At 41.9% G+C, this 22,540-nt stretch overlaps 1 protein-coding gene across 1 annotated transcript in view; it reads right to left on the reverse strand.

Annotated features, from left to right (window-relative positions):
* LOC126195031 (DNA mismatch repair protein Msh6) overlaps positions 1-22,540 on the reverse strand; it is a 321,830-nt gene that overhangs the window by 177,048 nt on the left and 122,242 nt on the right. The window contains exons 10-11 of the mRNA XM_049933475.1: positions 940-1,074; positions 721-859 (exon numbers count right to left, since the gene is read on the reverse strand). Coding sequence (XP_049789432.1) covers positions 721-859; positions 940-1,074 — 274 coding nt within the window. The remainder of the gene's footprint in view (positions 1-720; positions 860-939; positions 1,075-22,540) is intronic.

The raw sequence follows: 22,540 nt of genomic DNA on the forward strand, positions 1-22,540 counted from the left end.
TCGTGATTAAATGGCTAACTTCTCTTCTTAGCACTGTGATATTTTTGTTCTCTTCCTTGTTGTAAAAAAAAATACTGTTCATATGTACCAACATTCTTTGGGCAGAAGGGTGTATGTCCAATCTGCACAATTTAACAGCAGACACATGCTCCTGCCTGAGAGTTATTTATATTATTGCACGTTAATGACGAATAAAAAAGTGTTATTGTTTTCAAAACAGGCTTACACCACTCTGCTCAAATAAAGTTGTTACTATTGCCAGTAAGAGAATTATATTCTCTCATTTCTTCCTACTTCTAGACGTCTATATTTTTGCCCAAAAAAGGGCAATATTTTAATTAAAATCTGAACTTTACAATAAATGAGAAAATACATGTCCTTTCCAAAGGAACCATCCCCTCATTCATTTAAAGCATTTCAGGGAAACCGTGAAAAGGAAACTAGGTGGCTGGACAGACATATTGTCTCCGGTCTTCGCACATGGGAGTAAAGTTGACAAATGTGCAGCTCACTATCTGAAACATGAAGCAGCAGCTGTTAAAAAAACAGCACAGAAGTACCAGTAACAGAAGAAGAAGAAGACGAATCAGAGACTATCATGTAATCAACCAACTCGGAACATGTTTATAGTACACCAAAATTCACAGTAACATATAAAAGCAATAAACCTGTACTAGTGCTAACATTTATATGTATTATTTTTATTTTTTATACACATACCACTACTGCTACATCTCTGCTCCATCATTTCAGGTGTTTCTGTCTGTTCTACACGAGCAACTTTATATCCTTTGTGAATCAGATCAGCAGAAAATTTTCCAAATGCCATTTCTGGAAATCCAGAATGAGCATGATCTCCCTGTAGAAGCAAATTCCTAATATATTTTTCATTGTTTAAAAAAAACTTAACTTACGATCAATATCTATGTGTAGACTCACCTTCATATATGCCAACCCGAGTTCCTGAAATCCTATTACTGCATCCATGTGGTATAGTTCATAAAATTTGCCAACTTTGAAAAATATGACACTGTCAAAATTATTCGATTTTATTTCCCACCATTGACGCATTGCCTGTATGATATGAAGAAGGATTACACCAAATTAACAGAGGTGAAATTTTTTATGACCTAAATATAAAGGGAAGTTAAATAAGAAATGGTGCAGACTACATTTACACAGACTTACCTTCATTAGTTGATAGCTCATTTACTGTTACCCATTTTCTCACGCAACTTGGCGGTCTCAATTCATCGACCCAGAAGTTCATAAAATTTCCAAGTGAAGTACTAATAATAAGATATAAAACTTAGGCAAAGGAGGTATAGTGAGCAACCACATTTATTACAGTGTTTTCCTATTTCCCTATTAAATTTATCAGTTGTGTGAATTTTCTAAATCACACCAGCACTCGTTTAATGCTCAATCCATCGTGCAGTGCAAAGCTGATAGTACCTCTTGACAACACTCCCTTTTGGTTCCACCCACAAGTGGAGTGAAAGGAAATACAGCTATCTGTATTGTTACACATGAGCCCTGATCTCTCTGACCCTTTTCTCTCGTTACTTATATGAGATTGTAATAAGTGCAAGGCAATTGTTGCACAGTATGCCAAACACCAGCGAACTCCAAGCTCCACAATGTGTTTCACAGGGTAACACACCCTTCTTCCACAGTTTCCACTGTCCGTACATCTCCACTAGTTTTGTTTGGGCTATACTGACCTACAGTGACTTTAGCAGTGTGCCTTTGGATTCCTTTGATGCTTCCCATCATCCCAATGTAGCAAGACCCTGCATTATATTGCACTAGACCTTTCTTACGACAATGTACAGCTCTTCCATAAAATTCTCACAACAAATCCACAACTTAACTGAATGGATAATTCCATCATTACAAATCTGGTGGTTCAGCAATCGATCACTGGACAATTCTCCGATTTTTTTTCTGTTGTTATACTAAAGCATAAACATATCTCCTTCAGGAAACTTTAACCTCTTCATAAAAAGTCTGGAAGCTATGTTGTCCCATCTCACAGCGAAAGATATGGAAATAGTGTATAAAATGCATATTTGAACCATCAGCTGTTTTTATTTTAAACCCAAATTCTACTGTTTTTGGCCCTTTCACAGATGCTATCCACATATACAAATAATAATATGTGGTATGCAGGAAATGTTAACAGTTTTTTTTCAAAGAGTGCAAAATAATTTGAATACTTAAAAGGGTTACCATGGTTTAAGCTACCATATCACATTAGTCATTACTTAAAATGTGTAGTGTGTTTCATGAAAATAAATATATGACACAGGACTTTAAAAGCAAACATCCAAAAACAAATTGTATACAGAGCAGTACTGAATATAAGATCAAGTCGTCAAGTATTACTTATACAAAATAATGAGAAGTTGGTCAAAGATGTTTAAAAGAATGTTTTGGTCATATGGTATAATAATATCTTAATAACAAGTTACTTGGCAATGTAGGGGACCAGACTATCTTTGATGAATATCTTTGGTACAATATCACGTGTAAACGGAAAACAAAGTTGCTATCTCCAAACTGTAAGACAACATAGATGTTACAATATAAGGCAGAAAAGTTATAAAATCCTAATGTTACATGGAATCATATTCAATACATATACCTGATAAACTGTATACAAATGTCAATTATATCATAACTGCAATGGAAATCACACTGTAACATTAAAATAAGCTAAAATACATTGCTCAGAATCGGGTTTAGAGTCACGGAGGGTTGATATGCATCTAAGTTATAGTAGCGAAACAATTACTGTCACGTATCAATTATATTTAAAGAAACCCTTCATATGTAAATAAAGTTTCATTACAGTGCTTAATTGGAAGCTTAGTATGTCAGTGATGCCAGTATCATAACAAAGTGGAGGGGAATAAATAACAGCAGCATAACACAAAATGAGATTGATGACAACACACTTCAGGGCCAAACCGTGTAAGAAAAAGACATGGGCAAACCCATGCACCCACCTTGGGGAATTTCAAATTGACCACATGGCAATCAGCTGGACAAATGCTAAAGAGATCATGAACACAAAGTTCAGGAAGAACACAAGAATAGAATCGGATCACTATCTCACAGAAGTTAAGTGCCTTTGGATTCCAAATAGGGATAGACTGCCACATATGAATAGAAGAACAGAAAACATAATGGTAGACAGAGACAAATTAAGACACAATCAATCCAGATATGAGGAAGGAATTGAACCATTCAATGAATGGGACGACAAGAAGCGAAATATGGCGAAACAGGCTGAACTATGGGGAAAGGAAGAAAAAAAATGGAAGCACTGGCGATGGAACAAGGAATGTGAGGAAGCAGTAGAGACTCGCAGGAAAGCCTGGAGAGACTGGAGCAGCAAGAAGGACCCGGAAAAATGGGAAGTTTTCTTAGGAGAAAGAAAGGAAGTGGCCCGAACAATAAGATGGACCAGAAGACAGAAGATGAAGCAGGAACTGGACGAGATTGAGACCAACTTCAGGAAAATCAACAGCAGACACTTTTTTGGGAAATTCAAAAAGAGTCTGATAAGAAAGGAGAGCTGGCTGTCAGTGCGAAGGAGAACAATCGGATTTTTGCAGAGCACTTTCACGACCTGCTGAACTCTGAACCACCTGAAGAAGAGCTGGAACTGAGGACTGACACAGAAGAGAAAGAGCCACGCCCTCCAACCAGGGATGAAGTCACACATGCCATAAGCGATCTAAAGAATAATAAGGCAACTGGAGAAGATGGTATAGCAGCCGAGATGATAAAGTGGGGAGGCAACAAAGCAACAGACAACATGATCAATATAATCACCACATCTGGAGAACAAAGAAGTTGCCAGAAGGATGGAAGAATGCAATTGTAGTACCAACACATAAGAAGGGAGACAAGAGAGACACTAAAAACTACAGAGGAATATCGCTACTAGAGGTCGGGTACAAGGTGCTGTCAAAACTATTGCTCAAGAGAATAGAAGAACAGGTAGAAAGTACAGTTGGTGACTACCAAGCGGGATTCAGGAAGGGAAGAGGTTGCATAGAACAGATATTTATCCTGAAGCAACTCGTAGAACATAGGGCCTTAAAAAATAAAAATACAGTAATAACCTTTGTGAACTTAACAAAGGCATATGACCCCATCGACAGATAGACCTGTCAGGATCCTGAAGAACAGAGGACTTGATGGAACTACAAAAGAAATTCTGACAGACACAAAAGCAAGGGTGAGATTCAGAGGAGCACTGTCAGAAGAATTTGAGATCAAGACTGGTGTTAAACAGGGAGATGGATTGTCAGCATTGTTGTTCAATATAGCAATGGACAAAGTGACCAGGCAGTGGAGAGCAACAAACGAGGAAATGGGAATACCAAAGACCCGTGTGGGGCACAAAAAGGAAAACAGGGCTCAAGTGGACTGCCTACCCTTTGCAGATGACATAGCAATAGTAAGTGAGACAGAAGAAGACACAGAGACACAACTGGACAACTGAAGTAAGGTAGCCAGAAAGGTGGGACTGAGCATTGCCTATAACAAGACAAAGACATTAAATACCACTGCAGACTGGGAAACACCAGAAGGCACTGTGCAAATGGTGGACAAATTTAAATACCTGGGAGAATTTATAACAGGAAGGAACAGGAGCAACGAGGGAATAACAGAGAGGATAAAGAAGATGAGGTCAGCCTCTGCATGGCGAGAGAGATATACAATAAAAAGAATATATCCACAGAGGCAAAGATAAGCCACTACAAGGCAACGGTGAGGAATGCAGTATTACGTGCTGCCGAGACGACGACACTAGGAAGAAATGGGGCAGAACAACTAGAGAAAGAAGAGAGAAAAATACGGAGAAAAATTCTAGGTCCCAAAAGGGGTGGAGAGAGGTGGATGCGAAGACCTAGGGAAGAATCGTACTGGAACACGAGAACAATATCCGGGGAAATCGGACTCAAAAGGGCAAAGTTTGCCGGACACGTAGTTACGATGAGTACAGACAGAATGACAAAGAGAATGTGGGAAATGACAGGAAGGACAAGGGGAAAGACAGGAACCGAGTGGGCTGTTGAACTTCGGAAGGACTGGCTGGAATTGGGGATCGAGATCAAAGGAAAGGAAAATTGGAGGAACAAATATACACCGACAAATATGCCAGAGATCAATGACAGAGAAGAATACGGGAAAAGATTAGGGTGTCAGTGGAGCCAACAGGAGAAACGGAAACTGAAGATCTCGGAAGAAGAGCGGGAGAGAAGAAGAGAAAGAATGAAGAGGTTCTGGGAGAAGAAGAGGAAAATGCAGTCCACGAAGGGGCTACCCGTGGTCCTACAGAGGCCATAACGGAAGAAGAAGAAGAAGAAGAAGAAGAAGAAGAAGAGCCTTGGAGTGCACACTTTGAGAAGCATATAGAAAAAAATTCTTTACATCCAAATACGAACTTGCTTAAGTAAAGACTTAAACGTATTAGACAGAATGTAGACATCAAGCTACAGATGACATATCTAATATATCAATACATGGTGGTTATTTACATAACCTCATTTAACAATCACACAGTTTTAAGTAAAAAATGAGTATATGACCTGTTATTCATTAAAATAAAAACTACAACTTGAGAGTAGGAACATATTTCAAGTGAAGACAACTTGTTGACCAGAAGTGGACAGAAGTTACAAACATTTAGAAATGCTTACAATAAATCACAGTGGATAACAAACCATAATATAACGTACCTGTACCACATTTGCATAATGAAGAAAGCTAGTAGGTGTAGACATTGAAATGCTAAATGAAACTTTTCACACGTATGTCGGGCAATCTCTTCGTATTACAAAACTAAACAAAACTAAACTGTAATGTTTATCATGACGACAAGCCTAGCGGGCCCTAGGATTCCATCTTCAAGATTGTAACCACACAACAGGTACCATTGATGAGAATATGAAAACACTACACCAAGCACAAAAGCGATTAAGTATGAACCTCCTGGAGAAAATTGAAATCTTTTGTAACTTCATTAAAAAAACAAATGATATTCTCAATGAACAAAAAGATTTGAAAAAAATAAGGCTTTCTTTGAGAATTTCTCTGCGGTCTTTCACATACCTGATTCCAATCCTTAGCATGTCTTTTTGAATTACACTTCAAGATAGAGGTTTTTTTTTCACAGTTGCCATTGTGGTTAAAACCTTGAAGATGGAAGCCTAGAGCACTATATTCTTGTCTTTATGATAAACTTCATAGTTTCTCCCAAAAGTAGGAAAGGTTTAGGGACTTGATCAATCAGTGCAGCTAATAATTTCAGGGGTAGTGCACCATCTGGAGGAAGATAAACATTGCAGACAGTTATTTCCTGTGTCAACCTTATCCTGACAGCCACAGCTTCAAGAGGGGTTTGAAGGGGCACAGTGTCACTACAGACTGAGTTTAGGACATAAATGCAAACTCCATCTGACACTCGATTACAGTCGCTACGGTTCCTGTAATATCCCTTATAGCTGCAGTCAGTCTTCTGCCACCGAGCAGCGTGTCAGCAATGCGCAAGTAGAAGTAAGTGACTTATTTAGCGTTTATATAAGTGTTCTAGTCAGGTTGAAAATTTGTTTGAGTGTTCTTAGCACACTTGTTTAGTTAAATCCTTCAAATCACTGTGTAGTTTCGTATTTAGCAGGGGCAGATTTGCATTTTAATATCTGTGATGTGTAAAGTCATGTAGTCGTCTGTCATTTGTTTATTTATTTCAAAAAGTCTTTGTACATTACTGACAGTACAGTTAGCCTTAGCCGCCGAGCAGTGTGTCAGCAGTGCGCAAGTAGCAGCATTACTGCATTTACTAGGCAGTCTTGTATTTTAATAACCATTTAAATTTTGTGTCGAACTGTTGGGCTCTCTGTAGATTACTTCAGACATTCTTTGCACAACAGTATTTAGCACGGATAGGGACTGCGACTGCCGTGTTTGGATGCGGGCTGCGTTGGCATCCCTTCACTCCCAGCTTCAGGCAGTGTTGGCTTCGGTCACACAGTTTGAGGCTGCTGCCAATGGGCATCACTGTGGGGGCCTGGACAGAGGTTTGTCGGGGATGGCCAGCTCGTCCCACACATCCCACAATCGGGCTACGGCTGTAGCTGCACGGGATACTGCCCACATTGAGGCTGACACCTCACCCGTGGCAGAGTGGGAGGTCGTCTCAAGGTGTGGCAGGGGGCGAAAGACATTCCGGAGGGCTGAACCGAAGGCCTCTCCAGTTTGTCCGACGAACCGGTTTCACGCTCTGTCTCCAGCTGATACTGATCTTCGGCCGGATATGGCTGCTTGTCCTGTTCCAGAGGTTGCCCCTCAGTCTGCAAGATCCGGGCGGTCACACCCGATCCGGGCGGTCGCAGAGGGTGGGCACACCTGATCCGGACGGGGACGGTCGCAGAGGGTGGGCACACACCTGATCCGGACGGTCGCAGAGGGTGGGCATACCTGATCCGGGCGGTCGCAGAGGGTGGGTTTACTGGTTGTTGGGAGCTCCAACGTCAGGCGCATAATGGGGCCCCTTAGGGACATGGCTGCAAGGGAAGGGAAGAAAACCAATGTACACTCCTTGTGCATACCGGGGGGAGTCATTCCAGATGTGGAAAGGGTCCTTCCGGATGCCATGAAGGGTACAGGGTGCACCCATCTGCAGGTGGTCGCTCATGTCGGCACCAATGATGTGTGTCACTATGGATCGAAGGAAATCCTCTCTGGCTTCCGGGGGCTATCTGATTTGGTGAAGACTGCCAGTCTCGCTAGCGGGATGAAAGCAGAGCTCACCATCTGCAACATCGTCAACAGGACTGACCGTGGATCTTTAGTCCAGAGCAGAGTGGAGGGTCTTAATCAGAGGCTGAGACGGTTCTGCGACTGTGTGGGCTGCATATTCTTCGATTTGCGCCATAGGGTGGTGAGGTTTCGGGTTCCGCTGGATAGGTCAGGAGTCCACTACACACAGCAGGCGGCTACACGGGTAGCAGGGGTTGTGTGGCGTGGACTGGGCTGTTTTTTAGGTTAGATGGCCTCAAGCAAGTACAGAAAGGGCAACAGCCTCAAAGGGTGTGGGCCAAAGTCAAGACATGCAGGGACCTGGCAGCAATCGGTATTGTAATTGTAAACTGTTGAAGCTGCGTTGGTAAAGTACCGGAACTTCAAGCGCTGATAGAAAGCACCAAAGCTGAAATCGTTATAGGTATGGAAAGCTGGTTGAAGCCAGAGATAAATTCTGCCGAAATTTTTACAAAGGCACAGACGGTGTTTAGAAAGGATAGATTGCATGCAATTTGTCGCTGTTAGTAGTAGTTTATCCTGTAGTGAAATAGAAGTGTTCCTGTGAATTATTGTGGGTGGAGGTTATACTCAACAACCGAGCTAGGTTAATAATTGGCTCTTTTTACTGATGTCCTGACTTAGCAGCATTAGTGGCAGAACAACTGAGAGAAAATCTGGAATACATTTCACGTAAATTTCTTCAGCATGTTATAGTCTTAGGTGGAGATTTCAATTAACCAGATATAGACTGGGACACTCAGATGTTTGGGACGGACGGTAGGGACAGTGCATTGAGAGTGCATTGAGTGACATTATACTGAGTGCACTATCCAAAAATTACCTTGAGCAATTAAACAGAGAACCGACTCATGGAGATAACATCTTGGACCAACTGATAACAAGCAGACCCGAACTTTTTGACTCTGTAAGTGCAGAACAGGGAATCAGTGATCATAAGGTCGTTGCAGCATCCCTGAACACACAAGTAAATAGGAATATAAAAAAAGGGATGAAGGTTTATCTGTTTAGCAAGAGTAATAGGAAGCAGATTTCAGACTACCTAACAGATCAAAACGAAAATTTCTGTTCCCACACTGACAATGTTGTGTGTTTATGGACAAAGTTCAAGGCAATCGTAAAATAGTTTTAGACAGGTACGTGCCGAGGAAAACTGTGAGGGATGGGAAAAACCCACCATGGTTCAACAACAAAGATAGGAAACTACTGCGTAAGCAAAGAGAGCTTCACTGCAAATTTAAACGCAGCCAAAACCTCTCAGACAAACAGAAGCTGAACGATGTCAAAGTTAGCGTAAGGAGGGCTATGCATGAAGCATTCAGTGAATTCGAAAGTAAAATGCTATGTACCGACTTGACAGAAAATCCTAGGAAGTTCTGGTCTTACGTAAAATCAGTATGTGGATCGAAACAGCATATCCAGACACTCTGGGATGATAATGGTATTGAAACAGAGGATGACACACGTAAAGCTGAAATACTAAACACCTTTTTCCAAAGCTGTTTCACAGAGGAAGACCACACTGCAGTTCCTTCTCTAAATCCTCGCACAAACGAAAAAATGGCTGACATTGAAATAAGTGTCCAAGGAATAGAAAAGCAACTGAAATCACTCAACAGAAGAAAGTCCAATGGACCTGTCGGGATACCAATTCGATTCTATACAGAGTACGTGAAAGAACTTGCCCCCCTTCTAACAGCCGTGTACCGCAAGTCTTTAGAGGAACGGAAGGTTCCAAATGATTAGAAAGGAGCACAGGTAGTTCCAGTTTTCAAGAAGGGTCGTCGAGCAGATGCACAAAACTATAGGCCTATTTCTCTGACATGATCTGTTGTAGAATTTTAGAACATGTTCTTTGCTCGCGTATCATGTCATTTCCGGAAACCCAGGATCTACTCTGTAGGAATCAACATGGATTCTGGAAACAGCGATCATGTGAGATCCAACTCGCTTTACTTGTTCATGAGACACAGAAAATATTAGATACAGGCTCCCACGTAGATGCCATTATCCTTGCCTTCCGGAAGGCGTTCGATACAGTTCCGCATTGTCGCCTGATAAAGTAAGAGCCTATGGAATATCAGGCCAGCTGTGTGGCTGGATTGAAGAGTTCTTAGGAAACAGAACACAGAATGTTGGGGTTGTTTTGGGGAAGGAGACCAGACAGCGTGATCATCAGTCTCATCGGATTAGGGAAGGATGGGGAAGGAAGTCGGCCATGCCCTTTCAAAGGAACCATCCCGGCATTTGCCTGGAGCGATTTAGGGAAATCACGGAAAACCCAAATCAGGATGGCTGGACGCGGGATTGAACCGTCGTCCTCCCGAATGCGAGTCCAGTGTCTAACCACTGCGCCACCTCGCTCGGTCACAGCATGTTGTTCTCAATGGAGAGACGTCTACAGACGTTAAAAGTAACCTCTGGCGTGCCACAAGGGAGTGTTATGGGACCACTGCTTTTCACAAAATTATATATATATATATATACTGTGTGTATGTTTGTGTGTGTGTCTGTCGACCTGCCAGCACTTTCATTTGGTAAGTCACGTCATCTTTGTTTTTATTATATATATATATATATATATATATATATATATATATATATATATATAGAGAGAGAGAGAGAGAGAGAGAGAGAGAGAGAGAGAGAGAGAGAGAAGGAAACATTCCACGTGGGAAAAAATATATCTAAAAACAAAGATGATGTGACTTACCAAACGAAAGCGCTGGCACGTCGATAGACACACAAACAAACACAAACATACACACAAAATTCAAGCTTTCGCAACAAACTGTTGCCTCATCAGGAAAGAGGGAAGGAGAGGGAAAGACGAAAGGCGAAAGGATGTGGGTTTTAGGGAGAGGGTAAGGAGTCATTCCAATCCCGGGAGCAGAAAGACTTACCTTAGGGGGAAAAAAGGACGGGTATACACTCGCACACACACCAGGCCTCAACCTCCGCTAATTTCAAGTTGCCGCCACTCATACCTTTCATTCAACAACATCTTTGCCTCTGAACTTCCGCCTCGTCTGACATCTCTGCCCAAACTCTTTATCTTTAAATATGTCTGCTTGTGTCTGTATATGTGTGGATGGATATGTGGTGTGTGCGAGTGTATACCCGTCCTTTTTTCCCCCTAAGGTAAGTCTTTCCGCTCCCGTGATTGGAATGACTCCTTACCCTCTCCCTTAAAACCCACATCCTTTCGTCTTTCCCTCTCCTTCCCTCTTTCCTATTGAGGCAACAGTTTGTTGCGAAAGCTTGAATTTTGTATGTAGGAAGATCTGCAGCAGATAGGCACTTGGTGCAGGGAGTGGCAACTGACCCTTAACATAGACAAATGTAATGTATTGCGAATACATAGAAAGAAGGATCCTTTATTGTATGATTATATGATAGCGGAACAAACACTGGTAGCAGTTACTTCTGTAAAATATCCGGGAGCATGCGTGCGGAAAGATTTGAAATGGAATGATCATATAAAATTAATTGTTGGTAAGGCGGGTGCCAAGTTGAGATTCATTGGGAGAGTCCTTAGAAAATGTAGTCCATCAACAAAGGTGGCTTACAAAATACTCGTTCGACCTGTACTTGAGTATTACTCATCAGTGTGGGATCCGTACCAGGTCGGGTTGATAGAGAAGATCCAAAGAAGAGTGGCGCGTTTCATCACAGGGTTATTTGGTAAGCGTGATAGTGTTACGGAGATGTTTAGCAAACTTAAGTGGCAGACTCTGCAAGAGAGGCGCTCTGCATCGCGGTGTAGCTTGCTGTCCAGGTTTCGAGAGGGTGCGTTTCTGGATGAGGTATCAAATATATTGCTTCCCCCTACTTATATCTCCCGAGGATATCACAAATGTAAAATTATAGAGATTCGAGTGCGCACGGAGGCTTTCCGGCAGTCGTCCTTCCTGCGAACCGTACACGACTGGAACAAGAAAGGGAGGTAGTGACAGTGGCACATAAAGTGCCCTCCGCCACACACCGTTGGGTGGCTTACGGAGTATAAATGTAGATGTAGATGTATATGTAGAACCATGTTTCCTGGAGGGGAATGCAGAAAGCAGGTGTAAAGCTTAACAGTTGCCATAGCTCAGCCAGGCAGTGGAAAAAGCTGCCACAATTCCACTGGAGGATGACGTCATTGTGAGAATGGGAAGGCATAGGACATTCAATGAGGCAGTTTAGGCCTCAGGGTCACCTGCTGCCACTTACTTATTGCCTGAGCAGTCAGTATCTATTGTGTCTGAGGGACCGGCGAGATATAGGTACTCAGTGGATGTCAGTATCTCCACCTTATTCCCAGAAGCAGAGCTTGTAGGTAGCGGTGGTGTGGGTGCCACTGCAATTTCCTTGGTCTTAGGTGTCTTCTATTTGGACTTTTTTCGCTGCTCCTTGGGTTTCTCTGGCTTGGAGGGCTTCACTGATTCAGTCTTCAGGACTGAGAATGATCGTGAAAGCTCTACGACCAGCTACTTTTGGGCACTTCAGCCATTGGCGGCCACAATCTTTTCCATTAACAGAAACCTGGGAAGGGAGTGACCCAAGGGGCCCCTTCCTGGCGAGAGGTTCTGAACAAAACTTATGCTTCTCTGGCTGAGAGAAGTGGGGACTTGTGTCCCCCGATGGTTGGGGGGTCAGTGCTCCCAAAGTAGGTAGTATGGGAGCAACGGGGGTGGGGGGGTGGGGGGGGATGTGCCCCCCACCATCAAGGGGACAGGTATAGCCTTCTGGCTCTGAGAGCCAACTGGAATCCGTGGAACTGATGGGGCAACAACTGTTCTTGTAGTGGTGGCGTATGAGTTGGTCGTAGCCACAGGATGTAGGTGCGCGTATTTTCTCCTAGCGTCAGTGTACGTCAGTCGGTCCCGGGTCGTGTATTCCACGATTTTCCTCTCTTTCTGTAAAATCCTGCAGTCTGGCAAGCAAGGTGAATGATGCTCTCTGCAGTTGACACAGATGGGAGGCAGGTAACATTGATTACTGGGATGTGATGGACGTCCACGATGTCGACATGTGACGCTGGAAGTACAGCGGGAAGACATATGGCCGAACTTCCAGCACTTAAAGCACCACATTGGGGGAGGGATATATGGCTTGACATCACAGCGGTAGACCATCACCTTTACATTCTAGGGTAAGGTGTCACTCTCTAAGGTCAAGATGAAGGCACCGGTGGCAACCTTATTATCCCTCAGACCCTGATGGACACGCTGGACGAAGTGAACACCTCGCCGCTCTAAACTGGTGCACAGCTCATCGTCAGACTGCAAAAAATGGTCCCTGTGGAACATAATACCATGGACCATGTTTAAACTCTTATGTGGCACGATGGTAACAGAAACATCCCCCAACTTGTTACAAGCGAGTGAAATCCGTGACTGGGCAGAGGATGCTGTTTTTATCAAGACTGACCCAGGCCGCATTTTGAACAAGCCCTCCACCTCCCCAAACTTATCCTCTAAATTCTATACAAAAAACTGACTTCATCAAAACAAAGGCAGGGTGTATACGTGGACAAGGAAAAAAAAAATTCCGGGATTTTTCCTGGATTTCCCGATTAAAAATACACATTCTCCTGGGTGAAACGAAACTCAAGGAAAAAGACAGGTTTTGGAAATATCTTTATGTGCAGCAACATGTACGCTGCGTACCCGTATTACGAAAGTATACATTGGAATTCCACCAAACACCACATGTTACTTTCTAAATCATTGAAACTGAGATTGCGATGCGCTTCTGTAAGCCAGTCATAGCTCATGTCACGTGATCTTGCCAGCCGGTGACAGCGGATATTCAGAGCATAGGACATGTGATGTAGTCAGCCAACAGCAACATCACTGTTAAGTAGCACGAACACACAAACAGGGAAAGTTAACAGTTTAAATTAGTATACATAGTGTTGCTACATGAAAAGAAAAGTGTTCACATATAATATTGGTCTCTAAGGTTGACCTTTTATGCGCGTGTTGCACTTTAAGCTGTATCACACAAATGTGCCAGTAAAATTTTTAATAATGACATAAATGTCTAATCTTCAGGGTTCGAAATTCTTATAAAAGGCTCGTCATCAAAGAGTTGATTTTTAAATGAGAGTCAAACGCTCTGTGATTTAAGAAATTCATGGTACATTCTCGCACATAGTTCAACTTACATAAAAGGATATTTACTTTGAAAGTAACACTTTTGAAACTACCATTCACAATATTTTCCCGCGACCTGTTAGAAATAGGTTTGTTTCAGCAGTTGCCAGAGAGTGCAGATAACAGGTGACACCGCGCTTGCGCAGCTACCATGATGAAGGAAGCCCATATGTACATACTTGTAAAACATTGAAAGATCATAAAATTATGTCATAAAAAGAAACAAGACATCAGAGGATACTCCAAGACCATCGGAATTTTGTGAACCATACTAAAATGTGCACATTTAAAATGCATACTTAAAGTGCACATTGGTATCTCCAGATTCCCAAACAAGTAGATCTTGACATGATATTAAGCTTTTCAGTGTGGTTTTCGGGATGTATATTTTCTTGGAGCACCAGTACTGTATTATATCACGTTTGGTTCTTTCTTATGGCATAATGTCATACGTGCTAGAAGATGAAAACGTGCACTTGCAATGCAGCGAACAGTTGAAACTAACCAGTACTGTGGAATTAAACATTTTGTTTCAAATTGATTGACTGCCTCTGCGGAAAAGGGTAATAAAAGTCAAATTTATTTAGCAAACAGACAAAAATAACTTCATTGTTCTGCAAGGAGGTTGATGCTTGACTGTCAGAAAGGTGGAAATAAAATAAAATCTGAAACTAATAACAAATTTTAGCCTTTCGTAATTACGTGAATGTATTTTAATTCACTTGATAGCTCCCAGCCACAGATATCCATTTTGTTTTCATTTGACATGAGAGTAAACGAAGGAAAACAGAAAAATTACTAAATGTAAACACGGGTCATGTGGAGACTACCCACTATAACTCAGACTGCTCTGCGCATCAGCCCCGGATCTACGATATTTCCTAACCGGGTTGATACTAAAAACAAATCGTATAGCCCCGTCCCCTTTTGTCTGTGGAAAGTTTATTTCTAGATGTGACGAGGATTCTCATGACAGAGACATCACGTACACTATACACGCATTCAAAAATCAACTTATGATTCATTCAGAAATCAACTTAAAATGTGTTCAAAAATGTTCAAAACCCAACAGGGATGTGTTTCAAAATAATATGAATAATCGATAGACCAACGTGCGCTGGATGCTAAGCGCTTTGTGAAACAAGTTTTTTTTCCTCAAGAATATACATTTGGTGCCCCCTTTTCCCGGTAGCATCTAGCTGCGACTGCTTGCACAGCCAACAGCCACTTTCCTGTAGACAGGAGCGGGAGAATCTACACTGAAAAGCAACTCAACTGCGCATGTGCATGAGCCCGCTTGTAACTGCTAAAACAAATCTAATGTAAACAGTTGTGACTTCATGCTCATGGAAGGCAATTTGTTGTTATGAAGCATTGCATAGTATTCCTAAAGCATTTGACATATTTTGTTGTTGGCAGACACTTGCATGAGCACTGTGTGTCGTCGTCGTATATAGCGCATTTCCTTTGCAATTTAAGTTATTTAGATTTTTTTCTCTCGTTTATGTTTTATTGTTGAAGTGTTATTCTGCACTAGCGGGGCACACTAGTATCCTTTGTTAGAGTATCGGTTCTTACCAGTCAAAATTACAAAAATTTAACAGAAAACTGAAACAATGAAAAATTCCCGAAATTCTAAAAAATTCCCGGGTTGAATACACCCTGAAAGGAGTCCCAATCAGTTCTCATACATACGAGGTACCGGGATGAATAAGGTTCGCTGCCATCCCTAGCCTGGCGCTCCTTCCATGGTGTCGCCAGTGATGGGAATGATGTAGTGTCATACTTTCTTGCATTGTACTGAGACTTTGAACGCTTAGAGACTGCTGGTGTTTGATCACCAGAACGTGATGACGTAGTACGCTTCGTCGCTAATCATCCGCACTGATGCCACCCTCTCCGACCAGTGGCCCTTCCCCACGGGCACCACCCAACCGCATCAAAGGCCACCTGGCAGGATAGCCATCGCCGGGAGTCTCGATGCCCCCCAGGATGACGGGCATCTGCTCCTTGGCATACGTGGGGAGTTAATGGCACAGACATCAGCAGAGCGATCCCTGTGTTGTCAGGGGGGCTACAACTAACAGGGTACATGGCGGCCCCACCACAATGGACTGGCTACTGTGCTGGATATGAGGTGCAAAGAATTCCACGGTCCTCGTCGGCGCAGAAAACGACACTGCATAGTGGGTGGAGGAAAACACACCCAGAAAGGCATCCTCGCCCAAGTGATGGAGAATGAGCTGTACTGCATGCGACAACGAGAAAGTGGGATAAAGATCTTACAGCATGATGGACATGATGGACCACATAAGGCGTCAATCCCCAATTGGCTCGCTCTTTGGGAAAACGGAGGTCAGACCCTACAGGGGACCATCACATAAAGGCCGAAACGTGAGAGACTCCTTTTAGTCGCCTCTTACGACAGGCAGGAATACCTCAGGACTATTCTAATCTCTGGACCCGCAGGGGCAACATACCCTCTATGTCCATCTGGCATGTGCTGTGTTGACATTTACACATGAAACCATACAAAATTCAGCTACTACAAGCTCTCTGTGAAGGTGACAAACAACAACATGTGGAGCTGTGTAATTTTGTTCTTGGCAAGATGGAGGTTGACAGTTTTCTTCCATGCTTAGTGTTTAGTGATGAGGCAACATTTCATTTAAATGGAAAGGTGAACTGCCATAATGTGAGAATATGGGGTATGGAACAAGCACATGAAGCTGTACGAGATGAGAGCAACTCTCCAAAATGTAATATGTTTCATGCAGTTTCGCAGGAAATGATGTATGGTCCATTTTTCTTTGCCGAGAACACTGTTACAGGAAGCAAATATCTCAATATGCTTGAAAACTTTCTTTTCCCACAGTTGGATTGGAGACTGATTCAGACGACTTCATTTACCAACAGGATGGGGCACCACACTGGTATCTGGAAGTGCGGGAATTTTTAAATCTAAGGATTTACTGAACGATGGATCAGTTGCACTGGTTAAAATGATTTGGCCTTACATTACTAACCTCCAAGGTCACCAGATCCGACTGTATGTGATTATTTCTCATGGGGGTTTATAAAGGACTCTGTTTATGTGCCTCTGTTACCAACAACAATGAATGAACTGAAACATCACATAACAGCAGCTGTGGAAGCTGTAACTCAAGAAATGCTCACTATAGTGTGAGAACAATTTGAACACTGCACTGACATATCCCGTGCATCTCAAGGGGGGGGGGGGGGGGGGGCATATTGGGGATCCATGAAATCATGGGGGAGGGGGGGGGGATTTGAGTTTCCCTTTCATCAAAAAGCTAAGATTCATTGTATATGTTTATTAATTTCAGAAATCAAACAACGGAAAACCCAGGATGGAATGTAATAATATTATGAAAAGGAAAGTTGCTACTCACCGTACAGGGTGTATATCAAGTCCGGGAACACTTTCAATTATTTATTTCACAAGAACCAAACGTTGTACAGATATCATACGTACGCCATTTTGAAGAAAAAACCTGAAAGTTTTTTTTTCCTCTCTTGTATACCACCACAGCGTACTTTGGTAATTTTCCGATAGTCAGCGCTAGTCACAAACGTGGTGATTTCAGGTGCAGAGCGAGGGTTCTGTGTGTTGGAGTTCTCGACAAAAGTACTAGATCTCACTCCGTGTGACTTTTTTCTGTGGGAACACATTAAACAACTGGTGTATGTACCACCTCTACCAGGTGATGTAGCAGAGTTCCGGGAGAGAATACAGGAAGCGACTGACACAGTCGACTATGCCATGCTGGGACGAATATGGCAAGAATTCGATTACCATATTGACTTCAGCCGGGTCACTCATGGTTTGCATATCCAACGTTTTTTTTTTTTTTTATTATACAAACATTCAGAGTCTCTCTTCAAAATGCAATATGTATGACATCTGTACAATGTTTAGTTCTTGTGCAATAAATAATTGAAAGTGTTCCCGGACTTTATGTATGCCCTGTATAGCGGAGATGCTGAGTCGCAGATACACGCAACAAAAAGAATGTCGCGAATAAAGCTTTCAGCTAATAAGGCTGTAAAATAAACAACACACACACACACAAATCTCAACTCACACACACGACCGCAGGTTAGATGTGTAACCTGCAATACTTCACTGTCCGCCATTGGGAAGGGTAGTGCTCAATTGTGGCAAGAGCATGGGCATGTTGCTGTATCGGGAAGTGGTGTCAACAGCGACCAGTAGGGAACTTGAAATTACAGGGGTGGGGATGGTGGAGAGTTGGTGATGGAATTGGTTGGTATGTTTGATGTGGTACGCTAGGTTACGAGCAATTGGTTGGACGTGTTTGTCAATGAGGACTGAAATCCTTTCAGTGGGGGACAATAACCACCTACAGTACGGCATCAAGGATTGTTGGGGTTTGTGAATTTTGGGGAACATTTGGAAGGTCGGTGTATGGAGTGTCATAGGGATTAGGAGGGAAATAGATTCAGGGGAGCGATTCTGGAAAGGGCGTAAGTCTTTAATCAGTCACTGGAGTTAATGTTGGATTCCTGGTATGAGATGACTCTGGCAGAGTTTATATGTGGACGAGTCAGAAAACTGACAAATCTTCCACCAGTACTCACAGTAACTGTCACCACAATGATGGAGCCTTTGTCTGCAGGGAGGATCAAGATCTGTTTTGCAACTGTGTATGGCTGTTCTCTCTGATGCTGAAAGTTGGAGGAGAGGTATTCCTGGGAGGTGATTGGGATGGTTAGGTGGGAGAAGGGAGGATAACAGTTATGTATGGTGGTACGAACTGCGTGAGGCAGATTCAATGCTGGGATTAAGTTGGCTTTGGTTGGTGAGATTGGTGGCAAAGGAGTGTTTCCATTGCAGGAATTGGAAAAGGAGAGTAGGTCTTTCACAAGTTAAATCTGGGTGTAGGGCTAAAAGCAAGCCCTTTTGATAGGGCTGTAACTTTTTGTGAGATTGAGGATTTTGTGGAAAGGTTAACAACAGTGTTCCAGGACTGCTTAGGCTCTAAAACTTGGAGTGCTGGGGGATGTGGTAAACTGAAATGTCTGCTAAGCAGGGACTGAATGCTTGGAGGGGTTGACAAGGAGGAACACAGTGTGCAGGGTAGTGGTTGATATTGATGCCCAGAGGCAGCAACAGCCCATCAGCAGGTTAGCTAACTTACAGTGGTGGTGTTTGGAATGTTTTTCCAGATGCTGGAGAGCCAGGGATTCAGTTTCAGAGACGTGACTTATACATAGTTATCTTATGGAGCAATATCTGTCCCATGGAAACGTGTTTTTGCAGTACCAGTGATGTGAGGCAGAGTTACTGGCAGAATCTGAAAAAATTAAGGTCAATGTGGAAGGAAGGAAGGATGGGATCCAGAGAAAGGAATTTTTATGGTTACACCGTTGGGGAGGGGGATCTCATGGCTTACGCAGCATTTAAGGAACAACATGTGGACTCGGTTTTGGCCAGGGAAAGGGATGCTTTTCTGAACTGGTGCAGAAAGATGGAGCATTGTGGCAGGGAAGTTCCAGTCCTATTTAAAGGCTTCACTTTTGAATTTTACACCCAAATTTATCAATGTTGGACTCGTGAGAGACCTACTCTTCTTCTCCTGAACCCTGCTATGGAAACAGTTCTTTGCCACAAATACATCCAATAAAAGCCAAACTAATTACAGCTTTGAACCCTGTCTCTCCCATTTCATACCACCATCCAACCATTTTGAATAATCATTTTTTAACTATTGTAGAGAAAATAGGATCTAAATGTTCATTAGAAGAAGCAAGGCAGTTAATGGCAGAGGCCTTACCCACACCATTTGATACAATTGAAATTCCACCCACCTCTCCTGAAATTAGGAAGGTAATAAACTCTCTCAAGAATAAAAGCTCACATGGAATTAATGGCATTTCCAGCAGCAGGATAATAAAAGCCTGTTCCCAAGAAATAAGTGGGATTCTTAGCCACATATGTAATATCTCTCTGAAGCAGGTTATTTTCCCAGATAGACTGAAGTATGCCATTGTTAAACCACTGCTTAAAAAAGGGGATATGTCAGATGTCAACAACTACTGCCAAATCTCTCTTCTGACTGCCTTATCCAAAATTCTTGAAAAAGTAATGTATTGTAGAGTAGCTTCATACCTTCGTAAAAATAAAGTTTTAACAAAATGTCAGTTGGGTTTCCAGAAGGGTTTTTCAACGGAAAATGTTATATATACTTTCACTAATGAAATATTAAATGCTCTGAGTAACCAGAAGTCACCCGTTGGGATTTTTTTGTGATCTATCTAAGGCTTTTGATTGTGTAAATCATGGAATACTTCTAGATAAGCTCAAGTACTGTGGTATGAATGGGACAGTGCTCAAATGGTTTAAATTATACCTAACTGGAAGACTGCAGTAAGTTGAAATAAGCAGTTCACATAATATTTAAGAAACTGTTGATTTCTCAAACTGGGGAACAATCAAGAATGGGGTGCCGCAAGGTTCGGTCTTGTGTCCTCTGCTGTTCTTAATATATATTAATGACTTGCCATTCTATATTCACGAAGATGCAAAGCTGGTACTTTCTGCCGATGATACAAGTATAGCTATCACACCCAACAGACAAGAATTAACTGGTGAAGTTGTAAACAATGTTTTTCAGAAAATCATTAAGTGGTTCTCTGCAAATGGGCTCTCATTCAACTTTGACAAAACGCAGTATATACAGTTCCACACAGTAAATGGAATGGCACCATTAATAAATATAGACTTCGATCAGAAATCAGTAGCTAAGGTAGAATATTCAAAATTTCTAGGTGTATGCATTGATGAGGGGTTGAAATGCAAAAAAAAAAAAAAAAAAAAAAAAAAAACGATCTGCTGAAACGTTTGAGTTCAGCTACTTATACTACTAGCGACATTGCAAATTTTGGCGATATACATCACAGTCACAGTTCTAAAATATCCGTAATGGATAAGCATAATCTCAGTAAATTAGCTTACCACGCCTATTTTCATTCTCTGCTTTCATATGGCATCATATTCTGGGGTAACTCATCATTGAGTACAAGAGTGTTCATTCTACAAAAGCGTGTAATCATAATAATTGCTGGAGCTCATCCAAGATCATCCTACAGATACTTATTTAAAGAGCTAGCGATCTTCACTGTAGCCTCACAATATATATATATATATATATATATATATATATATATATATAACAGAGGGAAATATGTCTGCTTGTGTCTGTATGTGTGGATGGATATGTGTGTGTGTGCGAGTGTATACCTGTCCTTTTTTCCCCCTAAGGTAAGTCTTTCCGCTCCCGGGATTGGAATGACTCCTTACCCTCTCCCTTAAAACCCACATCCTTTCGTCTTTCCCTCTCCTTCCCTCTTTCCTGATGAGGCAACAGTTTGTTGCGAAAGCTTGAATTTTGTGTGTATATTTGTATTTGTTTGTGTGTCTATCGACCTGCCAGCGCTTTTGTTTGGTAAGTCTCATCATCTTTCTTTATATATATATATATATATATATATATATATATATATATATATATATATATATATATATATATATATATATTCACTTATGAAATTTGTTATTAACAATCCAAATGAATTCAAAAGTAATAGCAGTGTACATGGCTACAACACTAGGAGAAAGGATGATCCTCACTACTCAAGGTTAAATCTAACTTTGGCTCAGAAGGGGGTAAATTATGCTGCCACAAAAGTCATTGGTCACTTACCTAATAGCATCAAAAGTCTGACAGATAGCCATATAGCATTTAAAAGGAAATTAAAACAATTTCTTAATGGCAACTCCTTCTACTCATTAGATGAATTTTTGGATATAGTAAGTGGGTAATTCCCCCCCCCCCCCAAAAAAAAAAAAATAAGAAAAAAAATAAAAAAATTAAAATATAAAGTGTCATGCAATATTTTGTGTAATGTAATATCTTGTATAGACACCTTTTATTAACCTGACACGTTACACATCATTACGAAGTGTCGTATTCATGATCTATGGAACAAGTACTAATCTAATCTAATCTAATCTCTAATCTTAGATCCCCCCCTCCTCCTCCCACCTAACCATCCCGATCACCTTCCAGTAATTTCTTATCTCTAACTTGACCTCACCATCCTTCCCAAGGTCCCTTTCTAAGAACAGCAACCTTTCAGCAGAGGAAAGGACAGCCATAAACAGTCTGAAAATAAATCCTGACCGTCTCGTCCACATATACACACTGCCAGAGTAATCCTAACCCAGAAATCCAACATAGTCTCCAATGCCTACTTAAAGGATTACGCACTTCCCAGAATCTTTGCCCCGAAGCCATTTCCCTCCTCATCCCTATGACACCCCACACACCCATCTTCCAAATGCTCCCCAAAATTCATAAACCCAATAATCCTGAATACCCCATTGCAGGTGGTTATTGTCCCCCACTGAAAGGATTTCACGAGCCTCCCTCATCAAAGACATCAAACACTCAACTCTCCATCATCCCAACCACTGTAGCTCCAGGTTCCATACTGGTCACTGTTGGTGCTAC

The sequence above is a fragment of the Schistocerca nitens genome, chromosome 7 (assembly GCF_023898315.1).
Source record: "Schistocerca nitens isolate TAMUIC-IGC-003100 chromosome 7, iqSchNite1.1, whole genome shotgun sequence".
Classification (NCBI taxonomy): Eukaryota; Metazoa; Arthropoda; class Insecta; order Orthoptera; family Acrididae; genus Schistocerca; species Schistocerca nitens.